Source organism: Castor canadensis, chromosome 3 (assembly GCF_047511655.1).
Source record: "Castor canadensis chromosome 3, mCasCan1.hap1v2, whole genome shotgun sequence".
Classification (NCBI taxonomy): Eukaryota; Metazoa; Chordata; class Mammalia; order Rodentia; family Castoridae; genus Castor; species Castor canadensis.
Genome location: NC_133388.1, coordinates 137,130,347 through 137,154,682, shown reverse-complemented (window position 1 = coordinate 137,154,682; position 24,336 = coordinate 137,130,347). Strand labels below are relative to the sequence as shown.

The 24,336-nt window shown below is 39.7% G+C and overlaps 1 protein-coding gene across 1 annotated transcript; it reads right to left on the bottom strand.

Annotated features, from left to right (window-relative positions):
- Positions 1–216: 216 nt before the first annotated feature.
- On the bottom strand, positions 217–23,879 carry Ly96 (lymphocyte antigen 96). The gene is made up of 5 exons (XM_020172521.2): positions 23,574–23,879; positions 15,593–15,682; positions 11,433–11,561; positions 1,521–1,573; positions 217–353 (listed from the first exon to the last, which is right to left on the bottom strand). The coding sequence occupies exons 1-5, from the start codon at positions 23,683–23,685 to the stop codon at positions 264–266; spliced, it is 474 nt and encodes a 157-aa protein (XP_020028110.1). The 5' UTR covers positions 23,686–23,879; the 3' UTR covers positions 217–263.
- Positions 23,880–24,336: the final 457 nt, after the last annotated feature.

Here is a 24,336-nt window from a genome sequence, read left to right as displayed (position 1 = left end):
ATCTATGTATAAATGTCTTCCTTCATGATGTCATTCCTGTGTCCTTAAGTCTTCCCACACCTGACTAAAATACATCCTACGTTCCCTTAAAATCAGAGCAATGCTTTTGACCTAGAATCTCAGCCCTTGAGAGGCTGAGTCAGGAGGATCAGGAGTTTGAGACCAGCCTGGGCTACACAGAGACCCTCCCTCAAAACAAAACAAAAGAGAAATTGCTGAAAAATAAAAATATGCTCAATTTATTCTAATCAAAATAAGGTTAGTTAAGGGCGGTGTATGACAGTGAAATTCAAACAAAAGAGCTTTTCTTCATTATCTCCAACAATGGCTTCTGTAATACATCTGTATCGACCCTAAAATGAGAAATAAGAAATACAAGTAATACAAAATGCTATTTTAAAGGCTTTTATAAGAACTTTTTCTTAACTGTAGAATGTCATTTAAATTGAATTGGTTATTTCTTGTGGTGATAGTAGTGATGATCAAACCCAGGGTTTCATGCATGCTGAACAAACACTATCACCGAGCTAACACACTCCAACCCATTCCTTTACAATAAGGTGGAATTTTGCATGGCTTTTAATTCAGTGAGTATAGAGTCCATTTATATACCCACATACACACACACACACACACACACACACACACACACACACACACTTTTTTTTTTTTTTTTGGTGGGGCTGAAGTTTGAACTCAGGGCAGGCCTTGAGTTTGCAAAGCAGTCGCTCTACCTCTTGAGCCACACCTCCAGTCCATTTTGCTCTGGTTATTTTGGAGATGGGGGTCTCATGAACTATGTACCTGGGCTGGCCTCAAGCTGCCATCCCCCCAATCTCTGCCTCCCAAATAGCTACAGGTGCGAGCCACTGGCACTCAGATATTTCCCAATTATAAAGCTGAGGATTTTTGCAATTTGTTTTTTAAAATGGCCAACAAGGTTTTCAAATATTATATATCATTTGTGACAAAAACAAACCCCAAAGAATATGCATCACCAAACCTTATTTTAAAATGGTCACTGGAAGTGGAATATATAAAATTTTATTGCTGCAAATATCCAAAATTACATTGGTGTTACTGAAGCAGGGTTATCTTTATGAAGGCATTGATGCCCAAGCTAAATCCCCAAGGAAAAATCTTAAGGATTTTTTATGTGATTTTTATTCTCCTAAACAATTTGTACAATATACTTAATATATTACATGAATAGTTATACAGAGCTACTGACTTATACACAGTGGTTGTCCAATGATTTCATGTCAACAGATTAATGATGGACTTTCTCATTCCTTTTACCTTGTGTGTTAGGTGGAAACAATGAAATGAAAGAGGTATCTTATGTGGGATTTTTTCATATTCTACTGAAGGAAGAAATACCAAAAATACCTAAAACCAAAATGCTTAAACATCCTACTTTGAATAGCTATTTTTATAAGTCATGAATCGCTTGTTTTGAATTCTTAACACTCTATTGCTGAAAAAGGTTAAGAAAGTACAAAATAAATCTTGAACAATACCTTAGGAAATCGTATTCCCTTGAAGGAAAATGATACTGTTGTATTCACAGTCTCTGCAAAGAGTATACAAAATACAAAACATTACTGGTCATGATTAGGTCATTTGGGGGTGGGCAGTATGGTGTGTACTTCTGTGAAATATACTTGCTTAACAGAGGCCATTCCAAGCAAAACTGTAGAAAAATAAAAAATCTTATACCCTGATTACTGTCCTCTGGTGGCTTCCTCTGAACACCCCCTCTCACACCACACCACCAGCCTCTCTCTGCACCAGTCCACATCTCATCCCTTAGAGGATACAAACTTTTAAAACCCACTGGTTTCAAATATGTATCACAGCAGTTATATGTGTATATGTTTAACTGTAGACTTTCACTGGCTGTAACAGAGAAGAATCTTCTTAAAGACAGTCAGAATACAAAAGCTCCTTCCAATCACTGTGAAGCCAGACTAAGAAGTCAGTCTCTGTTTAAATGCACAGCCATGAACCTGGCCCTGAACAAGCCATGGAGTACAAAGGCAGACACACAGGAAAAGCAGCACCCTACAGTTCCAATCAGACAAAACAGAATAGAGAATTTAGTGGGAGAGGGTTCAGGATGGAAAGACAGAATTGCTTTGAACATCAAATAAAAGAATAGTGACCAGCAGGGCGTCAGTGGCTCACGCCTGTAATCCTAGCAACTCAGGGGGCAGAGATCAGGAAGATCACTGTTGGAAGTCAACCCAAGCAAATAGTTCACAAGACCCTATCTCAAAAATACCCCACACAAAAAAAAAGGGCTGGAGGAGTGGTTCTAGTGATAGAGCACCTGCCTAAGCAAGGCAAGACCCTGAGTTCAAGCCCCAGGACTGAAATTTTAAAAAAAAAAAAAAAATATTGACCAAAAGTCTTTTTTTTTAATTTTGAAATGGTCTTACTCAATAGCCAGGGCTGGCTTCAAACTCATTATCTTCCTGCCTCAGCCTCCTAAGTGCTGGGATTACAGGCATACACACATGCCCACTCCAGAATCTTTTTAAAAATAATATATCCAAGTGTAAAGCTATAAGTGGGCATGGTGGGGCAATCCTGTGATCCCAGCACTTTGGAAGGCAGAGGCAGGAGGACTGTGAGTTCCAGGCCTGCCTGGACTACACAGTGAGACTCTGCCTCAAAAAAAAAAAAACCAGCCAGGCACCAATGCTTTATGCTTGTAATCCTAGCTACTTCTGAGGCTGAGACAAGGAGGACCATTGTTCCAGTTCAACCCAAGGAAAAAAGAAGTTTGTGAGACCCCATTTCAATGAAAAAAAGCTGGACATGGTGGTACACAACTGTCATCCCAGCAACAGTGGGAAGGGTAAAATAGGAGAATCGAGGTCCAGGCCAGCCTATGCAAAAGACAAGACCTGATCTCCAAAACAAACAGCGCACAAAGGGCTGTAGGTCTGGCTCAAGTGATAGAGTACCTGCCTAATGAGGATGAAGCTCTCAGTTCAAATCCTTATACCTCCAAAAAAAAAAAAAACTAAAGCTATAATAGTTATTGTCCTCAGATCTGGCTGAAGACAATCCTTAATAGCAAATGAATAGACGATGCCTGTATGTATATATCTATTCTCATAAATGTTTCTTTATTTCTTCTGGGAGTAGGTTTTTTAAGGGTGTTAATATACTGAGATGTTGTTTGTTTCTCCTTCTTTTTTTTTTTTCTCTTTTGAGACAGGCTATGTAGCACAAGCTGTCCTTGAACTCAAGATCTTCCTGCCTCCTCCTCCTGAATGCTAGGGTTACAACTGTATAGCACCAGGTCCAGGCTCAGATGCTTCTTGAGTTTAATAAATTGATCATATCTTTATAATCTTAGATCTTTCACTGGAGTCCAATTCAATTTAAAATTTTAACAGTCCAACAAATATTTATTGAAAACCTACTATGTACCCTAGCACCAGTGGCTCACATCTGTAATCCTAGCCACATGGCAGGCTGAGATCAGGAAGATTGAGGTTTGAGGTCAGCCAGTGCTAACAGTTTTAAGAGACCCCCATCTCCAAAATAATCAGAGCAAAATGGACTGGAGGTGTGGACTGGAGCTGAACTGGTAGAGCACCTGCCTTGTAAGCATGGAGCCCTGACTTCAAACCCCAGTCCCACCAAAAAATAAAAATTGTATTTTACTGCTCATCCTCAGAGGGAGCCTTGAACTGACCAGAGAAAATAACACAACCCAGATTCAGGAGGTTGGGAAGGAAGAAAAGAAGGTCCCCAGGTATGGAACAGCCTGAAGGAGCACTGCTTCTCAAGGTCTCCCTCCCACAAACTGCCAGATCCTCCATGCCCCAGGAGGGCAGGGAAGTTAAATCAGGGTATCTTCCCCTTCTACAGGTCCCCAGTCCCAAGAATAGCCCTCCCCACAATACCTCCATGCACTATCTGATTGGGGCCCACTGAACAGTGCGATGGATCTGCCAGCCCAGGCAGGGTGACCATAGTTATGTCCCACTGTGGCACTGCAGAGCAGCCTTATCCTTGCCCCTAAAAGTTCCTGCCTAATACTTTAAAGCAACAGAGGCCAATAGGAGAAGGAAACCAGGAACTAGAGAAAAGGTTAGTTCGAGAAGAATTAATTTAGAAGGTAACACACGCACAGGAAAGCAATGCGAGTCAACTCCCTGTATAGCTATCCTTATCTCAACTAGCAAAAACCCTTGGTTCTTCCTATTATTTCTTATACTCTCTCTTCAACAAAATTAGAGATAAGGGCAAAATAGTTTCTGCCTGGTAGTGAGGGGGGTGAGGGAGAGAGGGAGGGGATGGGGGAAGGGGGGAGAAATGACCCAAACATTGTATGCACATATGAATAAAAGAAATAAAGAAATAAATAACAAAGAGCCCATCCTGCAGGGAAGGTGGGCACATACCCCATTGTCTCATCAGACTTCACTTACAAAACATCCAAAGATAAAATTATGTAGAATTTCAAAGCTATAATCACAAAGCACTCAACCCCAAGTATGAGGTCCTTCTGAGCACAGGATCCTGGTGGTAAAGCAAACCCTGTCATGTTTGTGGGAGGGAGGAAAGAAAATGGATGAGACTTGAGAATTGAGAAAGAAATCAAGAGTAACAGCTAGATTTCTATTGTGGAGGTTGCCAAATGCTTAGCAGGCTAGGTGAGAAGGAGCTCCCACCTCTCCTGCTAGTAGGCCTCTTTGTCATGGGTTTTGTCTCTCTTGGAAAGCTCTTATCTTAGTCATCTCTTCCATTCTCTTCTTACGGGGACTTAGCTTTAAGCCTGCATTGAAAAAGTCAAGAGGAAAGTCAGGCAGGGCCAGGGAAAAGGAGGCTGGAGTCCTTCCAGGCCCTTCTCTTCTCTTCCAACAGGTGTCTATGTAGCTCACGTATGAACTAGTCCATTTCTCTTGGCAACACTGCAGGATGCAGAACTCAAGCCTCAGATGGTTTTACAGATTCAATTGAGTTTCCCAAAAGATGTGTGGAAATCCTAGCTCCCAGTGCCCATGAAGTTGGCCTTATTTGGAAGAAAGGTCTTGCAAATGATCAAGTTAAGTGAAATCATTAGGGTGGACCCCAATCCAATATGATAGTGTCCCTATAAAAAAGAATAGGGACAGAGATACAGACATGCACAAAGGGAAGACTGTGTGAAGAGACACAGGAAGGAAATGGCCATATATAGGGCAAGATACACCTGGGGCACCAGAAGCTCGGAGAGAGGTCTGGAACCTGCTGGTGCCTTCAGAGGCAGCATGGCCAAGCTGGCACCTTTATTTCAGACTTGTGTCCTTCAGCACTGTTAGACTCTGAATTTATATTATCCTAAGCTAGTACTTTGTGATACTTTTTTTATAGCACCCCTATACCCAAGATCCTGTTAACAGGGCTAGCAGACTTATTCAGTTTAAAACACCTTGAAATAGCCATTTATTTATGCATAAATGTGGTTTGTTGTTCATTTACTTTTCTTTGTTGTTGTTTTGGGGGTTTTGTTGTTGTTTGCTTTTTTTTGGTGGGTCTGGTGTTTCAACTCAGTGCTACCACTTTGGCCACATCTCCAATTCATTTTATTCTGACTATTTTGGAGCTGGAGTCTTATAAACTATTTCCCCAGGCTGGCCTTGAACTACAATCCTCCTGATCTCAGCCTTCCAAGTTGATAGGTTTACAGGGGTGAACCAACAGCACCCAGCATAGATATGTTTTTGAAAGGAACAGGGGTTAGGTGCTAGTGGCTCATGCCTGTAATCATAGCTTCTTGGGAGACAGAGATTGGGAGGCCAGAAAGAGCAACTGGTCCTCAAGACCCCACCTCCAAAATAACCAGAGCAAAATAGACTGGACGTATGGATCAATCAGTAAAGTACCTGCTTTGCAAACATGAAGATCCGAGTTCAAACCCCAGTCCCACCCCACCTCACCCTCAAAAAAAGAAAGGAATAAGGGTGTATAAAAAGTGGTAAGATAATAGGTGATTTTTATTTTATATTTGCTTGTCTGTACCTTACAAATATCATATCCTAAAGATGGATGACTTTTGTAACAACCACGAAAGGAAAGCTATTTTTAAAAGATCTATATGGCACTTGCAAATTTGACTTCCAGATTTCAAGGATCTCTTGATCCACATCAAAGCTTCTTAAATCAGAATGTCCTAAGTTCTGGGCCCACGTACTCAGCTGCCAGATGGACATGTTTATCTGAATGCTCCAAAATTACCTAGAGTTCAACATGCCCAAACCAGAACTTGTTACCTTTCTCTCTACAGCTCTGCCCTTTGCAGTTTGAGTTATACACGAAAGGTATATTTATTTTTTGGTGGTACTGAGGTTTAAACTCAGGACCTTGCACTTGCTAGGCAGGCATTGTACTATTTGAACCAAGACCCCAATCTAACATAATGGCACTTTGGGATGTCCAGTCACCAGCCCTCACTCAAATGGTTCTTGATTTTATCTAATCTTTGTCTGCCACATCAAATCAGTCAGTATGCCTAATCTGTCTCCCAGTATATTCTTCTATCTCCTTCCCTCTGTGTCCAGGGCCACCATCTTTGTTTAGCCCTCACTGTCTCTCATACAGCCTTCTGGCTGCTTTTCCTTTCACCCAAGTTTTCTGACTCAGCCAACTCCCTCCTCCTTCCATATGGACACTATTTATCTGAAAAACTGGAAATCTGAGTGGGCCATTCCTGCCTACTTCCTATAGGACACAGGCCAATATTCTGATGTATCTGCTTACCCCTGCCCCCTTTTCTTCTAGGCTCATCTCCAACAATTCCTCACAAACACATTCTGCTCCAGCTACAAAAAACCTACTCTCCATACTCTTGTGGCTGGATACATTTCCATATGCTGTTTCCTCTCCGGGGAATGTTCTTCCCCCTCACTCTCTAATGTTCTCAGATTCAAGACTAATAAAATACTCTGTGAAGACTTGAGCTTTCCTGTCACAGTTAGTTGAAAGCTGCATAGTTAAAACTAATATAGTTCTGTTAGCATTTATGACATTTGTAAATTTTGTTCCCATGACTATCTTTCCTAGGACAGAGTGACTTTCAAAGAAGGAGACCCTACTATGTAAATTTAGATGCCCAGAACCTAAATAATGACTTGCTCAAATTAGTTTCAACAGATATTTCCAGAAGGAAGTGGTGAAAAGAGAAGAATCAGGCTGGCTAGGTTGATTATGACACATCCTAAATCTGAAGGAAGTGAAATTTTGGAAACTCAGATAAAATGTCAACATAATTCCAGAGATTTTGAAATCACTGTAAAACACTGTGTAAGAGAAATAGACAATTAAAAACAAAAAAACAAAAAACCAGTAACTGACAAGAGAAAGCATGGCACAGTGGAACAATCAAGTGTTAAGATTCTGGGGGCTCTGCTCTGTTATTAGTTCAACAAATGACCACAAACATATTACTGAACTGCAAGCATTGGCCTCCTCAGTTGTAAAGATGATAGGACAATAAAATCACAAACAAAATGATTCCTACTCTGAGCACTGTACTAAGCTTTTTTATGAACATTCTCTAATTAAAGCCTTAAAACTATGTAACGTGAGTTTCATTGTCACCATTTTATAGATAAGGAAAATAAGGCTGAGAGAGGTTAAGTAACACTCCCAAAGTCATATTGCTGAGAAGTGGAAAAGCTGAGCTACAGACCTAGGTCTTTGTGACACTGAGCCCAGACACATAAAGGATGTCTGCTCCATAATTTACACATGGCTTAGGAGAGTTAGCAATGTTGGAAGAAGACTGGCTAGGAGATGCATCTGGAAGCTACATTGCAGAGCAAGCACATCAATTTACTTAGGAATGAATTTTTAAAGCTACTCCCCTTCACAGCATAGTACAGGCATTTCTGATAGGAATTTTGGTATTTCTATCATTCCATTAATTCTTTACCTTCATTTTCTACTTTTTTAGAGACCTGCTATTTAAATGTATATCCATTTTATGATAATGTTTTTAAGCATTTTTATTAGCATATGGTAGTTACACAGGGGGCTTCATTGTGACATTTCCATATATACATATATTTACCCGGGCTTGGTTTACCCTCTACATATTCTCCCTCTTCCCCCACTCCTCTCATTTTCTATTTTTGTCTCATCTATATCCAATAGATGTTATATCACTAAATTTAATGTATATATCTAAGCTGCCTGACATTCTCTTTGAAATAAAAGGTCACAAGTTAATGGGAAATAATTATATGGGAAAACAAACTGCAACAGTAATTTTTTTAAGTTAGTTAAATAACTAAGTATAAGTTTTTTACCTAACAAAGGTTGTCTTCTACTTTTTTCTTTTTCTTTTTCTTTTTTTCTTTCTGATGGGATTGGGGGTGTTGAACTTAAGGCTTTCAGCTTGCAAAGCCACACCTCTATCCCTGTTTTTCAAATTATTTTGCTGAGTGCTAATGAGAGAGATTAAACTAATAGATAGGTAAATTATATATAAGCAAATATAGTATCTATTAGATATAATATATAACATATGTTCTTTGCCAATGGTACAGTGTATAAATTAGTACAATCCTTTAGAAAAGTAGTTTGGCCAGGCACTGGTAGCTCACGCCTATAATCCAAGCTACTCAGCAGGGATCCAGAGGGTCAAGGTTCAAAGCTAGCCCTGAGGAAAGAGTTTGCAAGACCCTATCTCAAAAACACCTAACACAAAAAAAAGGCCTTGTGGAGTGGCTCAAGTGGTAGAGCACCTGCCTAGCAAGCACAAGGCCCTGACTTCAAACCCTAATACCACCAAAAAAATAAAGAAAAGCGGCTTGGCATTATATAAACAAATCATAAATATATTCAAAGTATTCAGCCCAAGAAATCTCCCTAAGCATTATTCACAACCTTTTCTTCTAAGTACAGTAATATACAAATCTAAAATATAAGAAAACTACATACAGAAATATACTTATTATAATACTATTTTAACAGTACCAATAACAGAGGGAAACTAAAATGGCCAATAGGATGGGTAAATTAAAGAAGGCACATCACTAAGGGTAATGTTTAACTACATAGTTTATAACCTGACTTTTTTTTCCCCAAGGTCTAATATATTTATTCAGAAAGTAGATTTTAGTACACACATGAAATGTTTTATCAAATTTGAAAGGCAACTTGAACATTAAAATTTCTTTTTTTATTTTAATCATATATTGTTTTTAAGTGAAAGGACAAATAAAAGTGATTATTTCTAATAATTGTATGAGTATTTATTTTTGGCATATAGAACAATTTAAAAAATGATCCAATTTGCCTGTCCAGTGTGCTAGATATACTGAATATGCCACTGGGTCCTCAAAATGCTACTGTTGATTTCAACTTAAATAACATGTGGTAAGACAGAGAGAAAATTAGCTTCATCACTGCTATGGTTTGGATCTCGAATGTCTCCCAAAGGCTTGGACCTTTGGTGCTTTGGCTGTTAGGTAGTGGGGCCTAGTGGAAGGAAGTTAGGTCATTGAGGGTATGCCCTAAAGGTGACCCCACCTCCCCTGTCTGCTTCCTGGGCACCATGAGATGAACATGTGTTTTTTCCATGATGTACTGTGCTACCATAGCCCCAGGGCAATAGGGCCAAGTGTCCATGAACTGAAACCTTCCCAACTATGAGTCAAAATAAACCTTTCTTTCTTAGAAGCTGATTTTCTCAGGTAGTTGTTACAGTAACAGAAAGCTGACCAACACAATCACCAAACTTTAATTTCTTTCTTCTCGGATAATATTTCTAGAAAATTCAAGAAACTAAAGATCACTAAGTGTGCCTTGATTCACCACCTATATTACTGAGCTTCTCAGGCTAGAGGAGTTTGGCATTTTCAGATAACCTGACTTTTGACCCACAAAACTTACAGCATAGTACACCTAAAACTGCATAAACAATGTGAATACATTTAAAAAACACAAGAAGGAATGCTCCAAAATGTTTTTAGAAATGTGATTGTGTGGCCATTTTATTATCTATCTTTTCAATTTTTGCTAATGTAACACTATGATATTTATAGTCTTTTATATTATTTAAAATGCTAATTTAAATTTATTAAAGAAAATTACAGCTCAAGTGGTAGAGTGCCTGCTTAGCAAGCAGGAGGTCCTGAGTTCAATCTCCAGTTGAAAAAAAAAGGAAAAGAAAAAAAATTATATGGGTTTGCATTAAGTGACCTCTAAGGTCCCAACTCCAAATTCTATGATTCCTTTAATAATTCCAGTATTTAAACAAAGGGGGAAGATATTAAAGAAATCAACCTAGCTGCATACCAAAATTTGGTGACTTCCTACAAAAACCAATAAATAACAATAAACGTAATGTTTAGACTAAGACATCCAAAACCAAGGATAAATGTAAAATATTCACCTGAATGACAAATGTCATCTTTTTTTTTATTGTTTTATTATTCATATGTGCATACAAGGCTCGGGTCATTTCTCCCCCCCTGCCCCCACCCCCTCCCTTACCACCTACTCCACCCCTCTGTCTCCCCCCCACCCCCTCAATACCCAGCATAAACTATTTTGCCCTTATCTCTAATTTTGTTGAAGAGAGAGTACAAGAAGTAATAGGAAGGAACAAGTGTTCCTGGTTGAGATAAGGATAGCTATACAGGGAGTTGACTCACATTGATTTCCTGTGAATGTGTGTTACCTTCTAGGTTAATTCTTTTTGATCTAACCTTTTCTCTAGTTCCTGGTCCCCTTTTCCTATTGGCCTCAGTTGCTTTTAAGGTATCTGCTTTAGTTTCTCTGCGTTGAGGGCAACAAATGCTAGCTAAGTTTTTAGGTGTCTTACCCATCCTCACCCCTCCCTTGTGTGCTCTCACTTTTATCATGTGCTCAAAGTTCAGTCACCTTGTTGTGTTTGCCCTTGATCTAATGTCCACATATGAGGGAGAACATACGATTTTTGGTCTTTTGGGCCAGGCTAACCTCACTCAGAATGATGTTCTCCAATTCCATCCATCTAAATGTCATCTTAATAACAATTCAGGCCAGGCCACAGGGCTCATGCCTGGAATCCTAGCTCCTCAGGAGGCAGAGATCAGGAGGCTCTTGGTTCAAAGCCAGCCCAGACCAATAGTTCACTAGACCCTATCTCAAAAATACTCAATACAAAAAAGGGCTAGAGGAGTGGCTCAAATGGTAGACACCTGCCTTGCAAGCATGAGGCCCTGAGTTCAAACCCCAATACCACCAAAAATAATAATAGTAATAATAATAATAATAATAACAATTCGGAAACATCATTGTAAAATGTTCATGCTAACTTTGGATGGAAATGAAAAATTATTGCCAGCAAAGGAATTTCATGTTTTCCATGTGCTTAGTTGTCAAACATACCCACGAAGAATGATTTTCTATTCTGTAAGCAACTTGAAATGAATGCTTACCTCCCTTCAGAGCTCTGCAGAACGAATATTCATCATCGTATCCTCGGCAAATAACTTGTTTGCGCTTTGGCAGTTCCATGGAGTTGACGGTTATATAGAGATTGAAATATAATTTTTTTAAGTCTCTCCCTTGGAAAGAAAAATATTCCATTAGTCCCTCAAGTAACAGCTTCTTCTATACAGACTATTTCCTGCACACTTAACCATTGTCCTGTGCTCTTCCTACATTACTGCATTTCATCACCACAGCTGTTCCTGGGGTGAGCACCAAATGAGAAAACTCAACTTTCACGAGGGCAATGTTGTAGTCAACTAGAATGCTCCACCAAAGAACTGGGTGCCTATGCCTAAAAACAGAGAAACCTTCTTTACTTAATAGAGAAAACTACCAAGCAAAGACACAGATTTTTCAGGTCTAGTCAGTGCTGCTAGAAAATTCAAAGGAAAAGAAAGGGAGTGAGGACAATCAACTCATGCCAACTTCTTAGGAGCTTTGATGAAAGACTTTTGAAGAATAAAATTGAATCTGTTGGTTAAAAAATATATAGCTTTTTTAAATTTCTTCATCTCTGTATTACCATTAACATGGACATTTTTAGTAAATACTACATTTTCCTGAACTTTTCCAAGTTATTCATTTGGCCCAAAGGAAAAAGTTGTGCAATCTTTTTTATAACGAAAACAATTATTATAACCACTATCTCATTGGAAATGTTTTCCTAAAAAGGTCACCATAGACCATTGTAGCCATAATCAGAGATAACTTTTCCATCAAATTAAAGTTAGCTATGCCAGGCCCTTCTCCTACCCCTCTTGGTTTTTAGGTTTTTTTTTTTTTTTGGTTTTTTTGGGGTTTTTGAACTCAGAGCTTTAGTGCATCCAGCCCCTTCCTACCCCTCTTTGAAGCTGGTGCCACCACTTTCTTTCAGTTGACCTCCAACCTTTCTGATTCCTTCTCAGTCTATATTGTTGAGTCTTCCTCCCCCTCCCCAGTACTGGGGATTGAACCCACTTGCTAGGCAAGTGCTCCACCACTTGAGCTATGCCCCTAGTCCTGAGTCTTAAGGTTCATCTTTAATTCTACTCAGTTTTCCCTCACTTGGGGTGCCACATCAGATGATATTCCAAAACCATCATCTTTAGTCTCGACCTTTTTTCAGAGTACCTGTTCCATATATTTATTCAACATCTCCACTCAAATGTTTCTCAGTTATCTCATACAAGCCCAAAGATAATTTCCTCGTCATCATCAAATGGGCACTAGAATTCCCATTCCTGAGGGGTAGGTATTGGAGGGGATGGGAGAAGGGGGGAGAAATGACCCAAACATTGTATGCACATATGAATAAAAGAAAAAAAAAGTAAAAAAAAAAAAGAATTCCCAGTCCTACTAAATCTTATTAGCCTCCTTTTCATCCCTGTTACCATGGCCTTAACATGGGCTTTCGTACCATCAAAAGTCCTAATTTGTTTCCATGGCTCTACTTTTGGATTTGGAAAAGAAGACCATAATAGGATCAGTTTCTTACTGCAATCTCCATGGACTTATGCCTGCACCTCTCCAAAAGCAGGACTGGGCTTGCCAGTAACCTGGCTGAGAGGATCTGAGAGGATCTCAAGGATGCATTTCAGTCTAATGATGGTCCTACTTAATTCTCCTTCCTTCTGTTTCACTTTTCTTCTTTTTTTATTCTTTTCCTTTTTGTTTGTTATGTTTTTCATGTTCCTTTTTGTGTTTTGAGACAGGGTGTCACTTTGTTGCCCTGGATGATCTCAAATTTGTGGGCTCAAGCCTCCTCAGCCTCCCTAGTGTCTGGAATACAAGCAGTTGCCACCATGCCTGGACTCTTCCACTTGTTTGTTTGTGACAAAGTTTCACCATATAACCCAGGCTGGCCTGGAACTTGCAGTCCTCCTGCCTCAACCTCCCAAGTGCTACAGTTACAGGGTGTACCATCACACCTACTTCCCTTTCTTTTTTCAAAGGTATGAGACCTGCACTCCAGTCTGAATCCTCTCCATGTCTTCTCTGGCTTCCTCCTCCCTTTATTGTTCACAAGCATTTCCCTTAGTAAAACTCTAGTTTGTCTAATTCCTTCATGGTATCTGCCTTTCAGAGAACACTAAGTGGGCTCAAGTGGAAGAGTACCTCCCTAGCAAGTGCCATACCCTGACCTCAAACTCTAGTACCACCACCACAAAAAAAAAGATTGAATCAGAGAACTCTAAGAAATGCCATATTGTTTCATTATCTGAGACGAGAAGAATATAGCCTGCTTTCTGTAAGGGCAAGGGAATCACCTAAAAGTGAGATTATTGCTTATGTAAATAATCATTTATGCCACACATCTGGGAGTAAAGCATACCAAACAGATCAGAGAAAAGCACCTGGGAAATAGAAAGAAATTGCAGAGCCTTAGCTAGGCACAAAATTTACAGGATTTTTTTTTTACCAAGAGGTCAAAAAGATGGAGCAGTTAATCATTCTTTGTTCTATACTACCACAAAGTCTTACTACTATCATTTACCTCATTAGATCATATTACCTGCAAATCCATCTCTCCTATTGCACTGACAGATTCTTGAAGATCACAAGAATGTCTTATCAATGAATTCACAGAGCCTATCACAATATTTGAGATATGTTAAGTTTTCACTAAATATTTTTCCTGATGTATGTGTGTGTGTGTGTGTGTGTGTGTGTGTGTGTGCTGAGTATCAAACACATGTGCCAGGGAACAAGCACTCTACCACTGAACTACACCCCTAACCCCAAGTGTTTTTTGATAAATAAATGAACACAGGACAATGTATCAAAACACAAGTGGAACAATTAGATTCAGAGAAATAAAAATTCAAGTTCATTGTCTATCACACCTTTTTTCTTGTAAACTAGAACACTATAATCTGGGGAGAGGTAAAATTTCTTTAAGCTTACTTAAAGTGTGAAAGCACCTTGTAAAGTGCAAAACAAGCTCCAAATCTAAGCTAGGATGCAGATGATGATAATGAAGAGGAAAGATTATAATTAGTCCCCTGAGATCCCACCAATGTTGGCTGGCCGATAGGAGAGGATAAAAAGTTTGTGTTTTCACAGACACTGTACAGGCCAGTCCAATGCTATCACCCACCACACCCATTCCTTTTTACTATGCCAACAAGTAATGAACCACAGACAGGAAAAGCAAGATACAACACAAAACAAAGCGCATTGCCTTCTTTCATCCTATCATTATCATATCTTTCTCTAGAAGGGTCAGTTTTTTGTTGGTGTTTGTTGTCACACTGGGGATTGAACCCAGGACCTCAGCCATACTAAGTTAAGTTCTTTACCACTGGGCTGGTAGAATGGCTCAAGTGGTAGAGCGCCTTCCTAGCAAAGCCTAGCAAGCAGGAGGCCCTGAGTTCAAGCCCCAGTAGCGCCAAAAATAAAAGGAAAAAGAAATTCTTTACCACTGACCACATCCCCTAGTCAGGACATCTTTTAAAAAAGAGTTCCAGCTTGCTTACACACAGATCTTAAACTAGTAGAAACTCAACATATTTCCTAGCTGAGTAGTTAATGATTGGAAAGGATATACACATGAAAGAATTGTTGAATGTCCCCATTTATTTCCACCCTATCCCATGTCCTGGTATAGTTCCCTCTGCATACTGCAAGTCGGCCTTGTGACTTGCTTCTAATCAACAGACTACAGCAAAGGTGATAGTATGTCATGTCCATGATGACTACACAAGATTATGGCTTCAGTCTTGTTACCTGGCATCTCTTTTGCGGTTTTGATGAAGCAAGTAGCTATGTTAAAAGGTCCACACGGCTAGGAACTGAGGGATGGCCAATGACCAGTATCCAGAAACAGCACTGCCAAGAACCACATGGCTCTTCTCTAGATTAGCCTTCAGAAGAGAACTCTGTCCTGGTCAATGCCTGGATTGTAGCCTTTTTGGAGACCCTGAAGTTGATACACATAAGCCATGCCCAGATTACTGACCCACAAAGACTGCAAAATAATAGATGAGTGCTGTGTTAAGCCACTAAGATTGTGGTAGTTCTTTGCATAGCAACAGATAACAAATACAAATGCATTTGGAACACAATTATTTATCATTGATAAGTTCTTGAATCTTTTATTGATCTAAAAACAAAAATTTGTACTTACTTGGAATGTAGGAAATATGCAAAAATCCATTGGTTCCCTTTAATTCTATACAGGGTTCAGTATGAACTGAAATAGGGAATTTCATGTCATCTAAAAGGAATAAAGATGAGGTTAATCCATTATTATAAATAACTGCAAATAAGTATAATATTCTGAATACCAGCTCCCAAAATATTCCTTTTGCATTAAAATTATATAATGAGAATATCTGAGGATGGTTAAAATATCTCTCCAGAAGAGTGATATAAGCAACATAATAGAGTCGGAAGCCCTAGATTTACTCACACAAACAAAACAATTCACAAATTCCACTTGAGAAAAAATCAGAAACTAATTAAAAGGTTCCTACATTCAGGAGAATATAAAACCACACCAAAAGCCACTAGGAAGATTTAGGATACCTCTCTCCAGGCTCCCTTACCCTAGTGCAACTCTATACAATTAGGAAGCAACTTGGCTCCCAGCTTCCCCCAGGGGAGAGAAGAAATTTGTTTGCAAGTCCAGTACCCCAACTCTTCTGAAGGAGCTCCCCAGAGGACTGTATTTCTGTTGGCCTGTCTTGGAGTGCTGATAGATTGGTCTGCAACAGCCTAGCTGCATAGGAGAAAACGGAGGCAATGACTGGGTATAGTAGACCCTATTGAGCCTCCCCTCTGCTCAGCACAGTGTAAGCAGATGAAGAATCTCAGTTCTCGGCCTTTTCCCTGGGAAACGAAAGAGTTGATCCAAGTATCCATTATCCCAAATTCTCTGGAGATCCAAAAATGACTAGTATCTGTATCACTGATCCTGGAGTTCTAATGGGTCTAGTACAGTATGTTTACTTGGGTAGGAGATGTCTGCTTGGACTAGTAGATGCTATATCTCCCAGCTCAGCACAGAATGAGCAGACAAAACTACATCTGCCTGCTTCTCCTTGGAGAGAGACAGAGTTGATAGAAGTTCCAAGAACATCTGGGGAGGCTAATTGATGAGGGTCTTCTGTGTGAATCCAGTCTGTGAAGACTGGTAGACGTTCCTGCTTTGTCTAATGTATAGACACTATCACAGAGAAGAAAAATGAAGAATCAGGCAATGTGCACCAAACAAAGGAATAAGATAAAGTTCCATAACTGACCCTAAGGAAATGAAGCTATATGACTTACCTAACAGAGAATTAAAAGTAACTCTCACGAAGATGCTCAGTAAAGTCAAGAGAACAATGCATGCAGCAAAGTGAAAAAATATTAAAAGTACCAAACGGGGCTGGCAGCATGACTCAAGTGGTAGAGATCCTGCTTAGCAAACACAAGGCTCCAAGTTCAAATCCCAGTACTGTACTCCCACAAAGTACCAAACAAGCCATGGAACTGAAGACCATAATAACTGAGGTTATTATGAGGTTTTTCAACAGCAGGCTAGATCAGGCAGACGACAGAATCAGCAAACTCAGAACAGACAACTTGAAAATAATTCAATCTGAGGAGCAAAAAGATAAAAGGATGAAGGAAGCTTAAAGAAGTTATGAGACACCATCAAGCAGGCCCATATACACATTTTTGTAAGAGTACCAAATGTAGAAGAGAAAGAGAAAGAACTAGAAAATGTATTCAAGGAAATAATGGCTGAAAATTTGCCAAATCTGTGGAAGGAAATAGAAACCTAAACCTGAGAGCCATATTTCCACAGGTATTCCAGAGAAAGCCACATCTCAGTCTGAAACATCACCACTGTCCAGGAAGCCAGCAAGGGCAATGGCTGCTCAGGAGGTTGAGGTGAAAGGATCTCATGAATCCAGGTGTTCAAGACCAGCCCGCTCAATGTAGTGAAACTCTGTCCCAAAAAAGATAAATAAATAACAAAAAGGGTCAATCTACCAGGAAGACATATCAATTATAAATATACATGCACCCTAAAACAGAATCCCTAAATACATGGAGCAAACAGTGACAGAATTGAAGAGAAAAAGATAGCAATGCAATAATAGTAGGAGGCTTCAATATTATACTTACAATAATGGATAGAACATCCAGATATAGAACAGCTTTAGATTCCTAAAAAAAATAGGAATTGAGCCAGGTATCAGTGACTCATGCCTGTAGTCCTAACTACTTGGAAGACTGAAATGGGGAGAATCAAAATTCAAGGCCAGTGCAGGTAAGTAGTTTGCAAGACTCCATCTCAAACATAGCCAGAGCAACATGGACTGGAGGTGAGGCTCAATGGTAGAGCACCTGCTTTACAAGCACCAAGTCCTGAGTTTAAACCCCAGTCCCACCAAAAAAAAAAAGAATTGGAATAATAGAATTAAATAATTCTATATACCAAATGATACTATATTTATCAAATATACCGCATTTCACTCAACAGCAAAAGAATACACATTCTTCTAAATTATACACAGATCTTTCTCGAGGTAAACCACATTTTGGGTCTTAAAACTGTCACAAGACACAAATAGTGATATTTTCTAATTATAAAAGGGTCAATCTAAGTCCAGGTTGGTGGCATGCACCTGTAATGCCAACTCCTTAAGAAGAGTAAGTGATACCAAGTATCTTTTCCTACCACAATTGGATGAAACTGGAAACTACAGGAGAAGGAAAACTAGAAAATTCACAAGTATGTGGAAATTAAAAACATATTCTGAACAAATCCCAGGATCCAAGAGGTTAAGACAGGAGGATAATGAGTTTGAGGCCAGCCTGGGATACATAAAGACACTGTCTCACAAAAAGAGAGAGAAAGGGTGGGATGCACTGGGTATGTAACTCTATGGTAGAGCACGTGCCTAGCATGCTTGAGGTCCTGAGTTTAATTCCTAGTACCAAAAAAAAGAAAGAAAAGAAAACTGCAATCCTATTTTCCTCATTACAGATGCAAAGATATGAAAAGTCTCACCAAAATATTAGCAAACCAAGCTATGTGTGCATGGTAGCAGGTTCCTGTAATCCCAGTTACTCAGAAGGCCAAGGTAGAAGAAAAATAGCTTACAGCTAGCCTAGGCAATATAAGCCTCTGTCTCAAAAAAAAAAATTGGAAACCAAATTCAACAGTTCCTTAAAAGGATCATATGGGCTAACCTGGAATTATTTGTGAGATAAAGGATGGTTCAATATATGAAAACTGGGGCTGGAAGAATGGCTCAAGAAGTAGAGCACTAGCCTAGAAAGCCCAAGACCCTGAGTTCAAACCCAGCACCACCCAAAAAATATAAAAATCAATTATATTTAATATGCTATTCCACATTAAAAGAATTAAAAGATAAAAATCACATGCTCATCTCAATAGAAACAGAAAAAGCATGACAAAAATTCAATACTTTTCATTACTAAAAACTCTCAACAAACAAGGAATGTAAGGTGATTACCTCAACGCAATAAGGATCATACATGGAAAGCGTATCAGTAACAACATACTCAGTGATGAAAACCTGAAGGCTTTTCCACCAAGATCAGGAACAGAGCAAGAATGCCTGCTCTCACCACTCTTAAGCAACGTAGTTCTGAAAGTCATCGTCAAAGCAATCAGGCGAGAAAAGAAAGTTATCCACACTGGAGGGAATATGTAAAATTGTCTTTTTGCAGAGCACATTTTCTTTTTTTGGGTCAGGATCTCACTGTGTGGCCTTGAATTTATGGTCCTCTGGCCTCAGCCTCCCAAGTTTAGGGATTACAGTGTGCACTAGTATACCGGCAAGTGCACTCAATCACGTTGAATTTCCTGAGTACTGGGAGTACTTTTTATTCTAATGGGTGACTCTTTATGATCTTTTGGATAGGGCCTGGTCACCAGAAAAAACAAGCCATGATAAAAGCCTAGAACTTTCAGCCTCACCTATCCTCCAGGAAGGGGAGCGGTGCTAGAGACTGAATTAATGATAATGTCTTTCTGGTTGTAGTGGCACATGCCTGTAATCCCAGCACTCTCAAAGTTGAGGCAGGAAGAGTGTGAGTTCAAGGCCAGGTCTACAAAATAAAACCCTGTCTCAAAACAGAAACAAAAATAAAAATAGACTATGCCTACATAATGAAGTCTCCATAAAAATTTCTGACCTGTGAGGTTAAGAGAATTCCTGGGGCTTGGTGCCAGTAGCTCACACCTGTAATCCTAACTACTAGGCATGCTGAGATCAGGATTTAGGTTTGAGGCAAGTCTGGGCAATAGTTCTAGACACCCCTCTCCAAAATAGCCAGAGGAAAAAATGGACTGGAGGTGGAGCTCAAGTGGTAGAGCCCCTGCTTTGTAAGCATGAAGCCCTGAGTTTAAACCCTAGGCCAACCAAAAAAAAAAAAAAGATCCAGACCTGGCACTTTATTATGGCAACAGAAAACAGCTGAGATGGAGTTACTTAACCGGCACAGAGGGTCTGCTTGACATGAGGAAAACGTTCTGGAAATGGATAGTCGTGATGGCTGCACAACACTGAGAACATGCTCAGTGCCACTGAGTCATACACTTTAATGGTTACAAGGGTAAATTTTACATTGTGTCTGTTGGATTGGTGATAGACGCAAGAACAACAAAAAGAGCATGCAGCAGGAATGGAGAACAACGAGGTTGGGGAGAATCACAGGGTCAGTCAGGTAAACAGGGGTCTCTTTATCTAAGTAATATTTTCAAAAGATCTCTCTGGCCTCCATTTTAAGGACAGATTGTGTGGGGGCAAAACACAAAGCAGAGAGAATACAATTTAAGAGGCCAAAGGAAAGATGACATTGGTGTGGGTGGTAGCAGAGGTTGAAAAAAGTAGTTGGGTATAGGGCTACGGGTGTAATCCAGTGGTAGAAGGCGTGCAGTGAGGTCTGGGTTCAATTTACAGCACTACAAAGGAAAAAGGGGAAAAGGTTGGATAAGGAATATATTGTGGATACTGAAAATAGAAACTACTGATAAGTTGAATGTGATAGGCAAGGGAAAGAGATAATTAAGGATATTCCTGGTTTGGGGCCTAAGGAATTAGGTAGATGATGATATGGGTAACACTTAGAAGGAAATAGAGTTGGGTGTGGTGGTACATGCCTACAATCCCAGCCACTCAGAAGGCAGAGATAGGATGTTCACAGTGTGAAGACAGCCCAGACCAAAAGTTATCAAGACCCAGTCTGAAAAACAAACAAGGCACAAAGCAAAAGAAAGAAAACAAACAGAAGAAGGAAGGGAAAGAGGGGAGGGAGGGAGGGAAAGAGGAAAGGAAGGAAGGTATAAATCAAGATTTCTAGCTCCAGATGTCTGTTAGACTTCCTAGTGGCCATGGTAAGTTTGTAGAATAAAATAATGACTCCTAGTGATTTGTATAGTTATCCTTTCTACAAAATAAAAGTCAGAGAGTCCTTGAGAGTACAGGCTATATCTTTCATAGCTTTTGAATTCTCAGTTCTCATTAGTATAATGACTAAAACCTATGTCACTTCAATAAAGACTTATTAAACTGACTTAATTCAAGTAAGTTGCCTGGGCTTTATCACTTAAGCCACTCCACCAGCCATTTTGAAGGCTAAACAAGGTACAGAAAACTTATTTTTATAGTAAAAAAAATTGGGCTGATGGAGTGGCTCAAGTGGTAGAGTGCCTGCCTAGTAAGCATGAGGCCCCAAATTCAAACACCAGTACCATCAAAAAAAAAAATACAGTGTTACGTATCTATGGAATTATTACATGAAACCCCCTTGTACTATTAATGAATTCTAAATTTTTAATTGTTCTTTAAGGACATAACAATATGTACTAAAAGCCATCAAATAATGGGGGAGAGTAGATAAAGGAGAATAACAGAAAACAGTTGAACTGACCAAAGTAAAGCATATTCACAGCTGGACTGCATTAGAAACCCCTTCAAACATTGACTCTGGAATTAATAAAGACAGAAATGTAAAATAGGCATGGGGGGGTTACTAGTGGGAAGGGGGAGGGAGAATGGAGGACATGAAGGTGAAGGACCAGGGCTGATAGACTTCACATACATATATGAAATAGAATGATGAAACCTCTTGCAATATCTTTAAGTGGGACAGGGAGGGGGTGGCAGAAACGGGGAGACAGAGGGGGTGATCTAACCAATGTACAATGTAAGGCTATTCAAAATTGTCACAAGACATACCCCACCCCGTACAATGAATATATGCTAATAAAAATGAAAAAAATTATTCTTGAAGCCACCTATGGTAGTGCGGTATTTTGTAATGGTAGCCAGAACTAAGATACTGTATTTGCATAACAGCTTGGCTAAATAGAAATTTATCTCTTGTTTTTTTTATAGAAATCATTCTCACAGTCAGGACTGACTCAAGGGATGTCACTGTCACCAACATCCACGCACTAACACCTAGAGGATTCCATGCTCCCCATAGGTGAGGCATTTTTGGCTCCAAGGATTCTCTTAGGCAAGAAAGGGAGTGTTGTGACAGTGAGGATGGTGGCCATGAGAGTAGAGTGCACTCAACTATACCCTATAGGCCCTTTGTCAGGGGGCCACAAGACAGGACCACTGGATTTCTCAGCATACGACAGCAAGAGGTAAGGTTCTCCTTCAGGAAATTGCATCAAAAGTCAAAGCGAGCTATTGTTACTAAAAAAAAAAAAAAATTAAAAACTAATGCGAACTGTTCAGTCTTCAAAGGCCACATGAAAGCTGAAGGAGGTGATGGAGATGGAGGCCAGTGAACAGGAAGGGGGAGAAGAGGTCTGATGGAAGCAAGGAGAGATTTAAAGACAGGTTGAGAAGGAATTCAGCATGATCTACCACAGAAGAAAGCCTGCAGTGGGTGACTGTTCTTTGTCTAACACACCAAGTCTGTTCTCACACCTGGCGATTAGCTTGAATTCTTAGAAGCAACTGTCTATTAGCATTGGCCAGAATGTGTTTCAGGAATAGTCAATACACACTCCCCCAAAATATACTAAAATACAATTTAAAAATTTGTGGCACAGAGGCTTCTTTGTTACAGAACTTCTCAGAACTCAAGGTACAATTGTAAATCTTCCCCAAATGGTTAGGCCAACGATCCTTTCTTCTCAAAGAACTAGTATTTGGGGAAGCACTCGGACATTGACATTGCCAGAGGGCAGAAAAGGGACTTGGGCCCATGGTGAGCAACAGTGGAAGGTACCTACCAAAAGAGCTGTCAGCACTGAAGCTGCTAAGGAGAAGGTGGGGAGCAGGAGTAAGGATACAACCAGTTAATTGTATCAGAGTGCAGCTGGTTAAAAAAAATAAATCAGCCTGGCAGGGTAGCACACTCAGGCATCCCCATCTCCCAGAAGACTGAGGCAGGAGTATTCTGAGTTCAAGGCTTAGGCCAGGGCTTGTCTCAAATATACAAACAAACCAAAACTCAATATTATTGTGTCCATGCCACTCCATGCTGAAAACTACCTCACAGCAATTCTTACAAAGCAGTCTCTAAAATCACTTTCATTTTAGAACGAAGTAAGATGCAGTTCCAGCTGACTAATTTTTTTTCTGTACCAGTTCATTTTTCCAACTAATAGAATAAAAGCAGTTTATTTTTTTTTTAATGGCGCATAAAGAGACTAGAATCCTTTGCTCAAGGTCACAGAGCTAGTAACTGACAGGCTAGGCTTGCATCCATCTAAGGAGATATTTCCAACAGCCCTCTAAAATCACAGTCTGCAGCAGAAATCCCCTCCAGGAAGCAGCTAACTCTGTTCTACCTTCTCAGGAAGAACCAGTTAGTCATGGGGTTGAGGCAAAAAGCTCAGATGCCTCAGTGGGAAGAACCCAAAATTGGGCACAAAGTAGAGATGGTTGGCCACAAAGCTCAACAGAACCACTGGGGGCAGGGAGGGGATGAATCTCACCAGTTTAGAGATTTATGAGCTCTCTCTCGGAGAGAAGATCCACTCAGGGAAGTGCCCCGAAAGCAGCAGCTGGAACACACAGACATTTCCTGTGTCCACATAGCCACATAGATTCCTGGAAAAAACTTATCCTGGAAATAACAGATGCTACAGTTATTTGTAGCATTATTTGTTTACTTACCACAGTATGTGTATGAAAAAGTTGCATCGGAGGAGTTACAGGACCAGTGTAGTTCCTCGGGTTCAGCAAATATGGAAGAAAACAGGGTAGAAAAAAGCATAAGTGGTAACATGATTCAGTATTTCCAAAGCTTTAAAAAATGCAAGGATAAGAAACTATTCATCAGACTCTTCTCTTAGAGTAAGTAGGAAAGATTTAACTTAGTCATCAGTCACGTGGTTTCTGAGTACCTATCCAACTGTTTCCTCTTTTTAGGTCTGCAAGTGTGACTGTGTCTTTAATATTTAAGCACTTCCTTCAAGGAGAGAGAGGAAATGATTTAGAATATTGTGTATTTGGACACTCCATGTCAACGAAAGTGATCAGAGCTTTAAAAACAAGACAAGACACTTCCCAGTCAACAGCAAAAACAAAACAAGGGAATGGGTGCCAGTGAGAGGTGGAGGATGTGGAGAGAGTGTGTAGGAGGGTGACTAAGGTACAAATATTGTGTACACATGTATGTAAATGGAAAAATAAGACTTGTTGAAACTATTCCAGGAATTGAGGGAGGAGGATAAAGGAGAAGGATGGAGGGGGTGGATTCAACTACGATATATTGGAATAACTTTGGTAAATGTCACAGTGTGCCCCCAACACAACAATAATTTTAAAAAAAGAAAAAACAAAATAATAACTCATAAACTGTATACTGTGTATTTAAAATTGGTTAAGATGATAAATTTTATACTATTTTTATCACTATTTAAAAATAAGCAAGTGA